Source organism: Somniosus microcephalus, chromosome 5 (genome assembly GCF_052327205.1).
Source record: "Somniosus microcephalus isolate GS21.2 chromosome 5, FLI_Smic_1.0, whole genome shotgun sequence".
In the NCBI taxonomy this organism is placed as follows: Eukaryota; Metazoa; Chordata; class Chondrichthyes; order Squaliformes; family Somniosidae; genus Somniosus; species Somniosus microcephalus.
Genome location: NC_140991.1, coordinates 102,031,729 through 102,048,460, shown reverse-complemented (window position 1 = coordinate 102,048,460; position 16,732 = coordinate 102,031,729). Strand labels below are relative to the sequence as shown.

At 49.8% G+C, this 16,732-nt stretch overlaps 1 protein-coding gene across 1 annotated transcript in view; it reads right to left on the bottom strand.

Annotated features, from left to right (window-relative positions):
* hecw1b (HECT, C2 and WW domain containing E3 ubiquitin protein ligase 1b) overlaps window positions 1–16,732 on the bottom strand; it is a 773,289-nt gene that overhangs the window by 59,111 nt on the left and 697,446 nt on the right. The window contains exon 25 of the mRNA XM_085988048.1: window positions 4,866–5,012. Coding sequence (XP_085844174.1) covers window positions 4,866–5,012 — 147 coding nt within the window. The remainder of the gene's footprint in view (window positions 1–4,865; window positions 5,013–16,732) is intronic.

Here is a 16,732-nt window from a genome sequence, read left to right as displayed (position 1 = left end):
CACGTTGGCCGTCACGGCCTTGCAGTTACAGTACCGGACCAGGCCCTGTAAGAAATCGTCTATTGATTCCTCTGGTCACTGCCTGCGTGTAGCCAGCAGATGTCTGGTGTACACTTCGTTTACCGGCCTCTGGTATTGGGCCTTCAGGATAGTGATGGCCTCCGTGTAAGAGGTGGCGTCCCGGATGAACGAATAAATCCGATGAATTACGCGAGTTTATCTACCTCGCTAGCGGATGAGGCCCCCGCGAAGAGTTCGAAGCATTTGAGCCAGTGTCCAAATTGATTTGATGCTTCAGCAGAATGTGGATCCAAGTCCAGACGCTCTGGTTTTAGTAGTCGATCCATCCTAGTATTCTTTAGTGATTAAAATTGATGGGCCTTCAATAACCACAAAACTAGAAGTTATAGACTTAAACAAGTTGGCTTTTAATCACTAAGATCAGAGCTAACATCTCAACACGCCGACTGGTTCACAGGAATGAGTCATACAGATCCTGGGATCTTTATGTAAGAGAAGTCAGGGGCGGAGCCAAGAGCCAAGACCTGGAACCTCCCAGGTTAGTCGGGAAAGAGGAAGTGAAACTATACACAGTGGAGGAGGGTAATATACATGAGTGCAAAACGAATACAGGATCAAGACAAACAGATTTCATTACAGAAGTTATTATTGAATCTGCTTCCACCACCCTTTCAGGCAGAGTTTTCCAGATCATAACAACTCACCTCTGGTTCTTTTGCCAATTACCTTAAATTTGTCCTCTGGTTACCTTCTGCCACTGGAAACAATTTCTCCTTATTTACTCTTATCAAAACCCTTCAAAATTTTGAACACCTCTATCAAATCTCCCCTTAACCTTCTCTGCTCTAAGGAGAACAACCCCAGTTTCCCTAGTCTCTCCGAATAACTGAAGTCTCCTCGTACCATTCTAGTAAATCTCTTCTGCACCCGCTCCTGTGATGCCCAGAATTGGCCACAATACTCCATCTGGGGTCTAACCAGTGTTTTATAAAGGTTTAGCATAATTTCCTTACATTTGTACTCAATTCCTCTATGTAAAGCCAAGGGTCCCATATGTCATTTTAACAACCTTCTCAACTTGTCCTGCCACCTTCAAAGGCTTGTTTACGTAGACCCCCGAGTCTCTCTGTTCCTGCACCCCCTTTATAATTGTGCCATTTAGTTTATATTGACTCATGTCATTCTTCCTACCAAAATGAATCACTTCACACTTCAAATTTCAGCTGCCAAGTGTTTGCCCATTTCACCAGTCTGTCTATGCCCTCCTGAAGTCTGTTACTATCCTCTTCATTGTTTACTATGTTTTCAAGTTTCGTATCATCTGCAAACTTTTAAATTATGCTCTGTCATTAATATATCATTAATATATCAAAAGGAAATGTGGCGGAAACCCCCCCCCCACCGCCATGTACATGTGTAAACAGATTTTCTACCACAATTCCGGCAAAATAATGGTGGTAGAGCGGGAGTAGCTCCAGGAAAATTCCCAGCATAGGATGCTATGAATGAATAATCGAATTAAATTTAAATCTAAAAAAAATGTGCTTATGTAGGATTGGAAGCTGGCAAATATAATTATTCGCTTCTAATAAGGAGTTGTAGATAAACCAGAAAATCATCGTCCAGATTTTGGTAAATTACAAAACCTAGATTCCCCTCTTTTGGCATAGTTTCTATCAGAATGGCGATTGGAGGGTTTTAGATGGACTCAACTGTGGGCTGTTTCAATTCTGCCAGGTCAGCTCAATAGCATAACTTTAAGTGTAGATTTAGATGGATCTAAAGAGCAGACCAATGGTGGAAGTGGAACAACAGGAGAGGCAAAAATTTGACAAACCATTGAAGAGCCTCTGAAGGGTTCTATATCCACTAGCAGCCTTTGCCAAAGCTGAAGGAGCAAAGGACTAAGGAAAGACCGGCAAAAATGAGATAGTTAAAGGACAGAAAGCAAAGGATGGGAGTAAAAGACAGTTTCTCGGATTGGAATATGTGATGAATGGTATTCCACATGGGTCTGTGTTGGCGCTGCTCTAATTTACTATGTACATAAATGAACTAGAGCTAGGAATTGAGGGAACAATATTGACATTTGTTAATGATACCAAATTGGCAAATGATAACTTGCATCAAGGATTGTGAAAAAGTGCAAGAGGACATAGATAGGCTAGTGGGATCGACAAATAGGTGGCAGATGCAATTGCATGCAGAACAAATATGCAATAATATGTATCATTCTATTTCCATTCACATAATGGAGGGAAGGGGTTAGCTACAGTAGATGTGTGGGGACTGCCAAAGAGTAGGCATTCACCTCAGGGTAGTAACTGTGATTGATAGCTCAGTGGACCGAGTCCCCATTTCATTGACTTAAGGGATGGAGGAGGGCAGTTCCCAGAGAGCTTGCCTTTTCTCTCTTGGACACAGATGCTGATCTGTGTTCCTGCAGCAACAGCAAGAAGCTGTCTCTGTTTTAAGTGTCTGGACCAGCTTCCGAATCTGATCTAGAGAAGGTGAGCCCTTGTTCAAAAGCTAGTGAGTTAGGCCTTTATTGTTTTACATATTTGTGACGTGTAGAGAAATTGATTGTTCTCACTGTTGAATCTGTAATACTCTCCATTCATGTATTTTATATAAATAAACAAGTTGATGGTTTGAAGCTGGGCCTTATCTTGGTAAAGTACTATTGCAGCCCACCTTCCGTATAAAGATGAGAATTCATGTAGGTCATGCTATCGGGCAGAAAAAAGTTGCACTCCAGATCGTAGGAGACGCAAGGTTCCCTTACAGGAGCAACTGGTGACACTGAACCCAAGAGATTTTCTTGCAGAAAAAAAACGGGAAATTGTGGCAATGCGTGTCTGCTCATTAAAGCCTTAAGGCTGTCACAGCCAGAAACAGACCCCGTTAACTCTGGTCTCCAGCTGATACCATGGCTTCCTTTACCTTGATTACTGTCTGTTATTTCTGTTCCTTCAGCTTTGGCAAAGGGTTGAGTGCCTTCTGAACTTTTCTATAGCCGTTTGGAAATTTTGACACACTATCTATTTTTTGAGAGCATTTGTTACATGGCTCAGCACTATCTATAAAAAAAACTGGTAATAAAAGTAGCAAATCATATGACGCAACTCCCAGACTTGTTGGAGTGTTACATTTTTAAATATTTCATGTTTTTACGTTACAATCGTATAACATCATGTCAAAGAAAACCACCAAAGTGAATTGATAGACTGATGCACTTTGTGTCAGAAATTCACTTGTGATTCATAACTTCCATTAGTCATAACTGTCATTAGATCACCACACAATCAACTTCAGAATTCCGAATGGGAATCGCTGCATTATAAAACATTTTGGGGTAGATTTTCATAAAGCTGTCGGGAAGGAGGCGGGACTACAACTTTCGGGTTTTAGTCCCGTCTACATTGACGTTCGGCCAATCCACGCAATTTTCCTTGATTGACCTTGTTGAGCCCGCCCAGCGGGCTCAGCAGGCCAATTAAGGGCCACCCGGCAACAGGTGACGTCACAGCCTGAAATTTCATCTGTCAAGAGGTCTTGACAGATGAAATATCAGTGTTTCACAGCTGTTTGAAGCTGTCAAACATTGACAGTCTGACTTCTAACCTGAGTCCTTCTACACAGACTCAGTTAGAAGTCTCACCGGCAATGAAAGCTGAAGGCTGTCACTTTTGACAGCTCGCAGCCATTTTGCTTTCAGAGCCGGCTGAGTGATGGACTCCCGAAACCTAGAGGAAGAAAGGCTGTTAAGGTAAGTACAGGTAATTTAAACTTCTTTACACACTTTAGACACACCAAACACACTTGCCTTTGCACTCATGCACCCATCACTCACCTGAACACCGACATCTTGACCCCTCCAAGTCCTTCAACGTGACGGCTCGCCTGCTATAACCTGGCGTGGTTTGGAGCCGTCGGGAATCCCACACACCCCTCAAAATAGGGATTAGGCTAAAAATTGCCTGTTAACTACCTGTTAACAGGCAGTTAATTGGCACTAATCTCTTCCCGCCTCGGGTCGGCGGGTCCCAGTGCAGGGCGGGTACCCGCCTCCCCTGAAACTTACGTGGAGGCGGGTTTTGGGCGGGATGGTGTTGGGACCCCCGAAATTGCGATTTCCCCCCCCCCACACGCCTGAAACCCCGCCTGACGGCTCCAGGAAAATCAACCCCTTTGTTTAACATTGACGTTTTCACTTAGAAGTTGCTTTACAAATCATTTTTTCCTCTCTATTCCCACCATAAACTGACTGAGAGGACTGCTGGCAACCTGCTGCTGATCCTGGATAACTGAATGCCTGAAGGTTCCAGGCCCAGTCCTTGGTTTGTGCTGCATTACCTGATCACAGTCAAGACAGCAGTTAGCCTCTGTGTCCCTGGGGAAGGGTGGGGATAAAAACCAGGCTGGATTCCTGCACCTGATTCCTATCCAGTGACACCCGTTGGATCACACAATAAGAACTTGGTCGAGGGACTGAAGGGCAGCCAGTGCCTGTGGAACTGTACCACCCAGGAGGAAATGCCTTCAGAAAAGGAGGACATCGTTGGGGTCGGGGGGGGGGGGGGGCGGGTGCGGGTGCGGGTGGCAGTTGGAAAAAAAACCTCAAATAAAAATTAGAATATCCTCAATCATAGAAGAGATTATGTTAGCAATCACAACTGTATTCAATAAAACAAAAAGCAAAATACTGCAGATGCCTAGAAATCTGAAATAAAAATAGAAATTTCCAGAAGCACTCAGCAGGTCAGGTGGCTGCTATTGCTTTTCTGATCCATGCAGCTTTACACGCAGGTATTCAAATTACTAGTCTGGAGACTTCCATCTACCTCATAGAAACCTCGGACCAAGGCTTCAGTCTGCTGAACGACACCTCTTTCCACTCTCCACTTCACCATACGCTCGATGTATTCCTTTTTGTTTTTCTCTGATACTTGAATATTGGCCCCACCTGTCTTGAGTTCTCGTTCTGTGACCTATGAGAAGCAGATTTATTACTTAAAGAAAACAGTGCCAACAATGAGGGAAAAACAATCAGCATTGTTTGAATTTGTAATAACAGAATCAAAACTTGATTCTGTATCATTAAGAGTTTGTCTGTGTATTTCTAATAAATGGGGTTTTCTTATTCTGATGGCTCCTTAGGGCCGCAGCTGCCCTTTCCTCTTTAATTGTTGGCATGGTAAAAGTATATTCCCATGATGCATTGCAGGAGTGGAGTGTGACGGCTCCGTTAAGTCACCAGAAGGGGAGCAGCGGAAGACAGAACTGCCCCCGGGGAGTGATTATTGTGGGCAGCTTTGCCACCATACTAAGTACCGTTGAAGAAATTGAGTCAGATTGTGCTGATGCTGGATCACACATCAGCTGCTATTCCCTGCTGGCAAAGGTTCAATTGCATTTCTGAAGTTCTGGACCATGCCACTTGCATGAGTGACAGAAAGAATGTGAGTGAGACAGTGTGAAAAAAGGGACTATGTGTGAAAGAGAGAAAGATAAAAGAACAAAACAACATGTTGGCCCGGAATTTGCAGTCAGCAGCCAAGCGAAGGCGTTCGCCGCTGGCCCCGATGTACGCTTCGGCCAAGGATCTCGTGATGCCTGTGTTGGGAACGTCGGGTTTTCCGACATTCAAATCAAATCAACAAAGTATACTATGGATCTCCTTGTGCAAGCTGCTGTGACATCAACAGGCTTCTCACAGAATTCTCACAGACAGCGAACAAGAAAGTGGGCAAGCTCTTAAAAATCTAACATTTTGAAAATGTTAGAGAGAGCAAAACAAAGATTGAGGCGCTCAGATGGGGAAAAGGCAAATTTGAAATAAAGATGGGCAAACTTTAAAAAAATGAAAAAAATTTTTTTTGGAAACGTTTCTTAAAAAGGTTATTATTTATTAAAATGGACACATTTCACACTGCACAAAATTAAAATTAGTTTTCCAGGCCCGTAACATTTGTTTAGCAGTAATAACACTGTCAAAACCCAAGTTACACCTAATCCCTTTGGGTCTAACTGTTAGTGGGGAATTTAAGAGTGTAATTACTGCAGAAGAGCCAAAGTTTTCATCAGCTTCCCTGATTTGAGTGAATACAGATTGCTGGCTCTGCAGTGGGGTGGGGATGCGGTCACAGCGCAGCCTGTGTCAGAGCTGTCAATGACAGACCGCAACTTCAGGATTTCCGCATGCGCCTGTATATGCACCAAATCCCGAAGTTGCGGTCAGTTTCAAAGGTGGAATGATAGCGAACGCAGCCAGTTCGCCGTCATCCTGACCGCAAATACAGGGCCGTTGTGAAAGGGAGCTCCTCCTTGTCAGAGACTCCCTAATAATGCAGCATTACCTCTTTTATTTTCACAGTGATGAGTAAAAAGGAGGCCAAAAGAAATAAGAAAGCTCCGAATTGTTTCAATAGTGATTGAATCTCAGCTGTGTGCACCAGACCTTTAGAAAGATCTCCGCAAAACTTTTCAGACAACACGAAAGTGTCTGCCGCACAGCAGTTGTGAGCATTTGTAACAGGTAACACACAAGTGAACACTGGATTTTACGGCCTAGATTTTCCATTGCTGCAGGGCTTCCACCCACCACAAAGATGTGGCCCTGATCTCAACTGATTCTCCTGCCTCAAGGTCATTTGAATATTGGAGGCAGGTCACCTGGCCTCCGCTGGGGAGTCCCTTCAAAAGGTGGGGTGGGTGGTGGGGGTAAAGAGATCTTGAACATGAGGGTGCAAGCAGCCTTTGTGCTGCCTGTGAAATGCACAATTTTTTAAGCATAAATTTTCAACTTACCTTTTGCACCTGTGCACTCCATTGCCCTACGAGCGATTGCATTGGTCTTATCATCTTATCTCCCCCACCAACCTTAGAATGCTACGGCCTGGAATTTCTACTCTGGGTGCACCACAGAAGTTAGACCTAAAAGTGCGCCTATTCCGTGCCCGTTCTGCCAATGTCAAGTTACGCTCAAATTTCCTTACAAATCTCATTACAATACGCCAAACATAAAATGGGCGGAAATCAGCGTAAACAGTTGGGGCTCAAGGAAAGCGCTGAACTCACACCATATATTTCTTTTTTAAGTAAGAAAATTAAAGTTTCAATTCATTTAACCATCATTTATGCACATCTGGGGTGTTGTGTATGTACCTTTAAGAGAGAACTGCTTTTATACTGTAGTACCGGCAGTGACCACACCTGTATATAAAGCCGTAGCAGGCTTCTGTACTTTCAGTTCCAGCATACCCTCTGTTCAGTAAACACCTGTTATTATTGTTCTCCTGCAGTCCGTGTGTTATTGATACGCGGACACTACACTGGCGACGAGCAGGTTCGAACTCACCTGCAGTACTGCATCACCTCACGGGGATCCATCCCTGAAAAGAAGCTTCTTGGAGGTCGAAGTCAGAGCAACGGGCGTCGACCGCGGGCAACCGCCCAGTGATCCATCGGAGTTCAGAGAATCGCAGGGGAGGCTGTGGAGAGCTGGGCTTGGCTCCCCAGTCACAGTGTTCCAGCAAATCGTGCTGGTAGCAGGTAGTGCGCTGACCCTTCCGGACTGCGGCAGGCTTGAGCTCGATCGAGCAGCTCTGCAAAGGGGCCATGCAGCGTCGTCGGGAAGAAAAAGAGAGAAAGAGGGTGGAGCGCACAGGGCGCGGTCGGTGCTCAAGAGCCGGGCAGCATTAGAGAAAATAAAACGAGGAGAAGGAAAAGAGAGACGCGTCGAAGCCGTGGGGCGCCGCCATTACTCTTTAGAACGCTAGGAGCAGCGTTGGCAGCAAGGGGAAGAAGGAAAAGCGCGGGAGGCGCCATTTTATTCCATTGGGGAAGAAGGAAAAGCGCAGGAGGTGCCATTTTAAACCACCCAAGATGCCGAAGAGTGGCAGTATCACTGCTTTCGACAACGAAATAGAAGACTGGACCACGTATGTGGAAAGAATTGAAGTGTACTGCAAGGCAAATGAGGTGGCCGATGGAAAGAAGGCGTCGGTATTATTAAATTTGATGGACGCGAGAACGTACGGCCTATTGCGGAATTTAATTACCCCAGCTAAACCAATGGAGAAAAGCTTTGAAGAGATTGTCAATATCTTACAGGAACATCTAAACCCTACACTGCTGCTGATAGCAGAAAGATTCAAGTTCCATAAAAGAAACCAGTGTTGAGATACCGCGGCAAGCGTGGGAGTCGAGACCAGAGTTGATGGAACACAACTGCTTTAATTTACATCATGGCAAAACAAGTGGTGAAAAGCCCGCGCAACCACTTAAATACTCCCCAGACAGGAAGTGCTCCCGGCAGCCTGTCCCTACGGGAAACAAGCTGCCGGAGGAAAGGGCCCACAGCTGGGGGCGGCTGCTGCCGGCAGTGCGTCTGCGTAAACTGTCCGTGCCGCCGTGAGCGGATTATGTCCAATGGTGGCATGTCGCCACAGAGCTCCCCCCAGAATCCGCTTAGGAGGAGTAGACGAGTCGTGACGGTGGTCTAATGGTTCTGCCGGAGCGGCTCTGAGTGGCCGCCGGTCTAGTTGGTGGGGCCGGGCGGTTCGCCGCCGGCTGTGCTAGCTTGCTGGCGGGACGGCCTCTAGTTGGAGGTCGGGCCAAGGGGACCTGTTCCCCTGGTTCTGTGTGTGCTGGTTTGAGTCGGTCGATGGAGACCATTTCGACCCTGTCGCCGAGTCGCAGCTTAAAGACCTTGTCCCCGGTTTGTAGTACCTTGTACGGTCCATCGTACGGGGGTCGCAGGGGTCCGCGGTGTGCGTCGTGTCGCACGAAGACGAAGCGTGCCTGCTGTAAGTTTGGTGGGACGTAAGGTGCAAGTTCGTTGTGTCGGTTGACCGGAAGTGGGGCGAACTGTTGAGCGGAAGAGAAAGAATTGAGCCGCTGCTGTTCGGCCAACCAAGGCGTGGTAGCCTCCGGAAGGAATTCGCCTGGTACGCGCAGCGGTTGTCCGTAGACTAACTCCGCTGCTGAGGACTGGAGGTCTTCCTTGACCGTGGTACGTAGGCCTAGTAGCACCCACGGTAGGTGGTCAGTCCAGGTACTGTCCTGCAGGCTGGCGCAAAGTGAGGCCTTGAGTGACCTGTGGAAGCGTTCACACAGCCCATTGGCCTGCGGGTGGTACGCCGTGGTTCGGTGGAGCGTCACCCCAAGGTTGCGTGCTGTGGCCATCCAAAGTTCGGAGGTGAACTGGGCGCCTCTGTCGGAGGTTATGTCGGCCGGTACGCCGAACCTCGTGACCCAGGTGTTAACGAATGCCCTGGCGATGTCGGCTGTGGTGGTGGAGGTCAGCGGCACTGCCTCAGGCCAGCGTGTGTAGCGGTCGACCATCATGAGAAGATAAGTTTGACCTTGCGATGGCGGCAGAGGACCGACGATGTCGATGTGTATGTGGTCGAAGCGGCGGCTGGGTACCTCGAAGTCTCCCAGGGGTGCTTTTGTGTGCAGCTGCACCTTAGCCCATTGGCAGGCGAGGCAGGAGTTGGCCCAAGTCCGAACATCTTTGCTGAGGCCGCGCCAGACGAAGCGCTGGGAGAGGAGTTTAACGGATGCGCGGGAACCCGGATGGGAGAGCCTGTGGAGCGCGTCGAAGATGCGGCGGCGCCAGGTTGCAGGGACAACCGGCCTGGGTTGGCCGAGTGAGACTTCGCAAGTGACTGCCGTGGCTTCAGGCCCGTGCGCGACCTTGGCTAGGCGTAGCCCTGGAAGGCTGGTAGCCGCTGAGAGGAGGTCTGGGTCCGTGAGCTGGGCCGCTGCTAGGTGCGCGTAGTCAACCGCTAGGTGATTCGCGCAGATGGCAGGACGGGAAAGGCAGTCGGCGACAATGTTGTCTCTACCGGAGACGTGCTGGATGTCCGTGGTAAACTTGGACACGGCCGCGAGCTGGCGTTGCTGCCTAGCGAACCAGGGGTCGGTGTTCTTGGCCATCGCGTATGTGAGCAGCTTGTGGTCCACGTACGCGGTAAAGGGGCGGCCCTCCAGGAGGAACCTGAAATGGCAGACCGACAGGTGGAGCGCGAGGAGCTCGTGGTCAAAAGTAGAGTATTTGACCTCCGGGGGGCGCAGTTGGCGGCTGTAGAAGGCAAGTGGCTGCCACGCACCATTGACCCACTGCTCGAACACGGCTCCGACCGCATGGTCGGAGGCGTCGGTGGTGAGCGCGACCCGGGCATCAGCCCTTGGGTGCGCGAGCAGGGTGGCGTCGGCGAGCGCGTTTTTAGTGGCATCGAAGGCGGCTGACGTGTCCGCGGTCCAGGCTACGGCCATCTTGCCGGATTTACCTCGGAGGGAATCGTATAGGGGCTTCATGAGGGCTGCAGCTCTGGGGATGAACCTGTTGTAAAAGTTCACCATCCCGAGGAACTCCTGGAGGCCCTTGATGGTTTTAGGGCGGGGGAATTGCTGGACGGCCTGCACCTTGTTAGGCAGGGGGACGGCCCCAACAGGAGTGATGTGGTGGCCGAGAAAATCGATCTTGACTAGGCCGAATTGGCACTTCACCGGGCTGAGGATAAGCCCATGTTGGGCTAAGCGCCCGAACAGGATGCGAAGGTGTTCGAGGTGTTCCTGTTTGGAGGAGCTGGCCACGAGAATGTCGTCTAAATAGACGAATAGAAAGTTCAGGTCCCGGAGGACTGAGTCCATAAGGCGCTGAAAAGCCTGGGCTGCATTCTTGAGGCCGAAGGGCATCCTCAGGAACTCGAACAGGCCGAATGGGGTGATGACGGCCGTTTTGGGGATGTCCGCGGGGTGTACGGGGACTTGGTGGTAACCGCGCACCAGGTCGACCTTGGAGAAGATGGTTCGTCCGGCCAATCGGGCCGAGAAGTCCTGGATGTGCGGCACCGGGTATCGGTCGGGGGTGGTGGCATCGTTGAGGCGGCGGTAGTCCCCGCAGGGGCGCCAGCCTCCGCCTGGCTTGGGGGCGATGTGGAGGGACGAGGCCCAAGGGCTGCTGGAGCGGCGGGTGATGCCGAGTTGCTCCATGGTGGTGAACTCGGCCCGCGCGATTTCCAGCTTGGCCGGGTCGAGTCTGCGGGCGTGGGCAGCGACCGGGGGGCCGGTGCTGGGGATATAGTGCTCCACACCGTGTTTGGCGGCTTTGGCCGAAAAGGTCGGGTTAGTGAGGGCGGGAAACTCGACTAGTAGTGCCGAGCAGTCGTCCGTGGCTCTGGCGAGGCAGTAGGTCGTCAGGCCAGCCGAACGGCCCGGGGTGACTGCGCCAGGGATGGGGGCCATAGTGTTGATGTCGACGAGGCGGTGCCTCGGAATGTCGACAAGGAGGCCGTGGGCGCGTAGGAAGTCGGCGCCGATGAGTGGGCAGAGGACCTTGGCTGTGAGGAACTCCCAGCGGTAGCGGCGGCCTGCGAGGTTGAGCGTGACCATGCGGGTGCCGTATGTGCGGATGTCAGAGCCATTGGCTGCAGGCAGCGTAACACCCCGTGCACCGCGTTGGATTTCGAGGGCGGAGGCGGGGGTGATGCTGTGCTGGGCTCCTGTGTTGCACAGGAATCGGCGGTTGGTGCTATCGTCGATGACGTACAGTAGGGGCCCCTTTTGCCCTGCGGTCATCGTGGGGGCCGGTGCAGGGAGGGGTTTGAAAGTGCACGGTAGCGTGCAGCATTGGGCCCTAGTGCCAAAACGGGTGTGGTAGTAGCAGTGACCCGGAGTGGAAGGGCAGTCGGGCCTAGTGAGCTGGGGGGACCGCGTGGTCATTGCCGTGAGGTCGGGCGCGACGTCGCGGGCGGTCTGCGCGGAGAGCAGCCGGTCGGCCTTTTCGGCTATCTCGTTCAGGTCCATGGAGCCAGACTCCACAATGAGCGGGCGGATGCTGGTGGGGAGCTGCCGAATGAAAAGCGTGCGAAAGAGGGCGCCGGGTTTTTTGTCGTCCGAGAGGGACAGCATGTGGGAAAGCAGGTCTGATGGTGAAGCGTCACCAAGGCCTGGAAGGTCGAGGAGTTGGCAGTTGCGCTGGTAAGAGGACGCCTGAAATTTTTTAAGGAGCGCGGCCTTCAGATGTTCGTACTTGCCTTCCTCTGGTGGATCCTGCAGCGCTGCCCAAACCTTAGGGACTGTGGCGCAGGTGAGAGAGGCGACGAGGTAGTCGTACTTCGTAGCGTCGACTGTAATACTTCTCAGCCAGAATCTGGACTCGGCTTGAATGAACCAGGCCTCAGCCAGGTTCTCCCAAAAGTCCAGTAGTTTAACCGTGACTGCGTTTGTATCCGCCATGCTAGCTTAGGATTCGTCCTGAGCGTCGGGGTCACCAGTGTTGAGATACCGCGGCAAATGTGGGAGTCGAGACCAGAGTTGATGGAACACAACTGCTTTAATTTACATCATGGCAAAACAAGTGGTGAAAAGCCCGCGCAACCACTTAAATACTCCCCAGACAGGAAGTGCTCCCGGCAGCCTGTCCCTACGGGAAACAAGCTGCCGGAGGAAAGGGCCCACGGCTGGGGGTGGCTGCTGCCGGCAGTGCGCCTGCGCAAACCGTCCGTGCCGCCGTGAGCGGATTATGTCCAATGGTGGCATGTCGCCACACCAGCACAAAGATGAGAGCAATGCTGACTATCTTACGGAACTACGCAATTTATCGAAGCACTGCCAGTTCGGAGCAGGACTGGCAGATACCTTAAGGGATAGGTTTGTCTGCGGGCTCCAGAGTGAGGGAACCCAGAAACGACTACTTTCGGAAAAGGACCTGATGCTAGAACAGGCTTTCAGCGTGGCAGTATCCTACGAAGCAGCAGCACGGGGAGCTGCGGAAATACAACAGAAACCACGAGAATATAGCACTAACGAAATGGCATATGGAGCAGAAAAGTGCTATCGCTGCGGCAGAACAACCCATGATCAGAAGGACTGCTGGTTTAAGGACAAAGTATGCAGGCAATGTGGGAAAGTGGGACACATAGCAAGAGTCTGCAGGTCAGGAAAGAAAACCAACACTAATAGAACTACTAAGGAAAAGTACAAGAAAGTAAAAAAAATGACAGACAGTAGTTCAGAAGATCAGGAAATTGACAATGACTCCGGGAGCAGGAGACTAAGTTGTCTAAAGTTACACAACGTGATCGCAAAGGAGGATCACCGAACCATTTGGGTCACCCTCATGGTAGCAGGGTCCCAAGTAAAGATGGAATTGGACACAGGATCAGCCCTAACTGTCATGAACCGACGAGACTATGAGCGGCTGTTCTCACACATACCCTTGAAGGACACGTCCATTGTATTGAAGACATACACGGGGCAAAAAGTCTACCCCAGAGGAAAAATAAGGGTGCCCGTTAAATACAACGGCAAGGAAACACAGAAACTGTATCTATATATACTACAAGATGGAGGACCACCATTATTGGGACGTGAATGGATCCGAAAAATACAATTGGATTGGCATTCCATTCAGGTGCTAACTGTGGCTGACAAAAAGGATGACGACGTCACACCTGGACGACTGTCAATAATTCTAACTGACGCAAAAGAGGTGTTCCAACAAGGACTTGGGACTCTAAAAGGAGTAACAGCAACGAAAAAAATTGAAGATAACACAAACCCAAAATTTTTTAAGGCCAGACCGGTACCGTACGCGATCCGCCCAGCCGTTGAAGCAGAGCTGGAGAGTCTGGAGCGTTCGGGTGTGCTGTCCAAGGTGGACTGGAGCGAGTGGGCCACACCCATCGTTCCTGTAATGAAGAAATCATTGAGCAGCACGCCTGGGGAGCCGAAGAAGGTTCGCATCTGTGGGGACTTTAAGGTAACTGTGAACCCAGTCCTGCACACAGTACAATATCCACTTCCACGGATAGAAGATATTTTCACCTCACTATCTGGAGGGAAACGCTTTACGAAGATTGATCTGGCCCAAGCGTATCTACAAATGGAGGTGGAAGAAGCATCTAGAAAATACCTCACGATAAACACTCACAAAGGTCTTTACCAGTACAACCGACTGGTATTCGGGGTAGCATCAGCCCCGGCTATTTGGCAGAGGGCGATGGAACAAGTCCTGCAAGGGATCCCGGGGACCCAGTGTTATTTGGACGACATCCTGGTTACGGGCGAAAATGACAGTGAACACCTTGCCAACCTGGAGCAGGTGCTCACTAGATTACAAAAATATGGGCTACGAGCCAACCGCCCGAAATGCGAGTTTTTCAGGAGACAAATCTCGTATTGTGGCCACATGATTGATGAGGAGGGGTTACATAAGTCCCCAGACAAGATTGAGGCAGTAGTCAAGGCTCCAGCACCAGAAAATGTGTCGCAACTGAGGTCGTTCCTCAGGATGGTGAACTACTACCATAAGTTCTTGCCGAATTTATCTACAATTCTGCACCCACTGAACGCCCTACTGCAAACTGGAGTAACATGGAAATGGGGTGATGAGTGTAAGCATGCCTTTCAGACATGTAAATGCCTAATCACTTCAAAAGATGTATTGGCCCACTACAATCCAACACTACCGATTCGGTTGGCATGTGATGTGTCTCCCTACGGCATTGGAGCGGTGCTGTCACACAAATTCCTTGACGGTTCAGAGAGGCCAATAGCCTTTGCGTCGCGCTAGTTAACCTCAGCCGAGCGTAACTACGCTCAGATTGACAGGGAGGCCCTCAGCCTGGTGTGGGGGGTGAAGAAGTTCAATCACTATCTGCACGGGCAGAAATTCACCCTACTGACTGATCATCAGCCTCTGGTCTCCATTTTTAACCCAAAGAAGGGCGTTCCGGTGATGACGGCGCAACGGCTGCAAAGATGGTCCCTTTTTCTAGGGGCACATCAATACGACATAGAGTACAAGGGTACGAAACAGCATGGAAACGCTGATGGGCTGTCGCGCCTACCGTTGCCTACGGTGGAGGAAGCACCTGCAGTGGACCCTGTTGAGATATTCCATTCGACCATAGTCGAATGTCTACCTGTTACAAACTCAAGTGTAGAGAAGGAAACCCGAAATGACCCGACACTCTCTCGGGTCTATGATTTGACGGTGAAGGGATGGCCAGCACATGGCGACTCACTGTTGCCAGCATTCTCACCAAGGAGAGAACAGCTGTCAGTGTGCCGGGGGACCTTGATGTGTGGATCTCGAGTGGTACTTCCACCCAAGTTGAGAGATAGAGTGCTCAATGAGCTTCATGAGGGTCATCTGGGAGGGGTAAAAATGAAAAGCCTAGCCAGGGCGTTTGTGTGGTGGCCGGGAATCGATAAAGAAATCGAGGATATGACCAAGAGATGCACAGGATGCCAGAAGATCCAAAACACTCCACTACAGGCCCCGCTACACCCATGGGAGTGGCCCTCATCTCCATGGCAACGGGTACACATTGATTTTGCTGGTCCATTTATGGACTCAATGTTTTTAATCGCCGTGGATGCACATTCGAAATGGCCAGAGGTCATCAAAATGTCCTCCACCACCACGGAGAAAACTATTGCAGTCCTACGGACCATCTTCGCCAGGAATGGCTTGCCAGAACAGATTTGCTCCGACAATGGACCACAGTTTGTGTCCGAGGATTTCCGGAGATTTTTGAGGAATAATGGGGTAAAACATTACTCATCTGCCCCATATCATCCAGCCACAAATGGATTGGCTGAGAGGTTTGTTCAGACCTTTAAAAAAGCAATAAAGGCGATGTATAACGACAACATACCACTACAACACAAGGTGGATAATTTCTTGTTTGCTTACCGAAATGCGACACATGCAGTCACCAACCAAGCTCCAGCCATAATGTTCTTCAACCGAAGGTTAAGATGTCGCCTGGATTTGCTCAAACCAAACATAAGACGAGATGTTGAGGATAAGCAATTCCAGCACATCAATGAGAAGCCAACCAGGAGCTTCAAGATAGGGCAACCAGTCTTGGTCCGCGACTACCGAACAGAAAAATGGCAGCCAGGAACAATATGCACACAGCAGGGACCACTAATGTACACAGTGGACGTTGGAGAGAGCATCGTGAGACGCCATGCTGACCAGATTCTAGAGTCACAGGAACAAGTCAAACCCATACCACGAGCATGCGCACCTGGTGATGAACCCGAAGTACAGATTGCGTCTGCCTCAGAATCAGTGGTATTGGAAGCTAACGAACCAACCAATGACAATGAGCCAGAATCGACTCCGCCGCAAGAACAGGATACTCGAGAAAGGCGCTATCCAGTCAGGATCAGGAAGCCTCCTCAAAGACTGAATTTATAAATGATTACTTCAGTTGATGTATTTAGTACAGAGAAAATTGTAATTGTAATTAGTTATTATTTAATTGTTAAATGAATGTTACGTACTATTTATCTAAAAGGGGAGAAATTGTTGTGTATGTACCTTTAAGAGAGAACTGCTTTTATACTGTAGTACCGGCAGTGACCACACCTGCATATAAAGCCGTAGCAGGCTTCTGTACTTTCAGTTCCAGCATACCCTCTGTTCAGTAAACACCTGTTATTATTGTTCTCCTGCAGTCCGTGTGTTATTGATACGCGGACACTATATGGGGCATCGTGTTTAAGATGATTGGAGAAGCTTTTCAATTTTTAAAGTGGCTTATAAGGGGTGCTAATGGGGTGCAGAGCAACTAGCGTCCAGGCACAGTGCCACTAACGCCTCCCGAGAAATTCAGCGGGAGGTTAGCAATGGCGGTAGCTGGCAGTGCCCCGCGGCGCTGCCCCTCCAGCGATGACATCA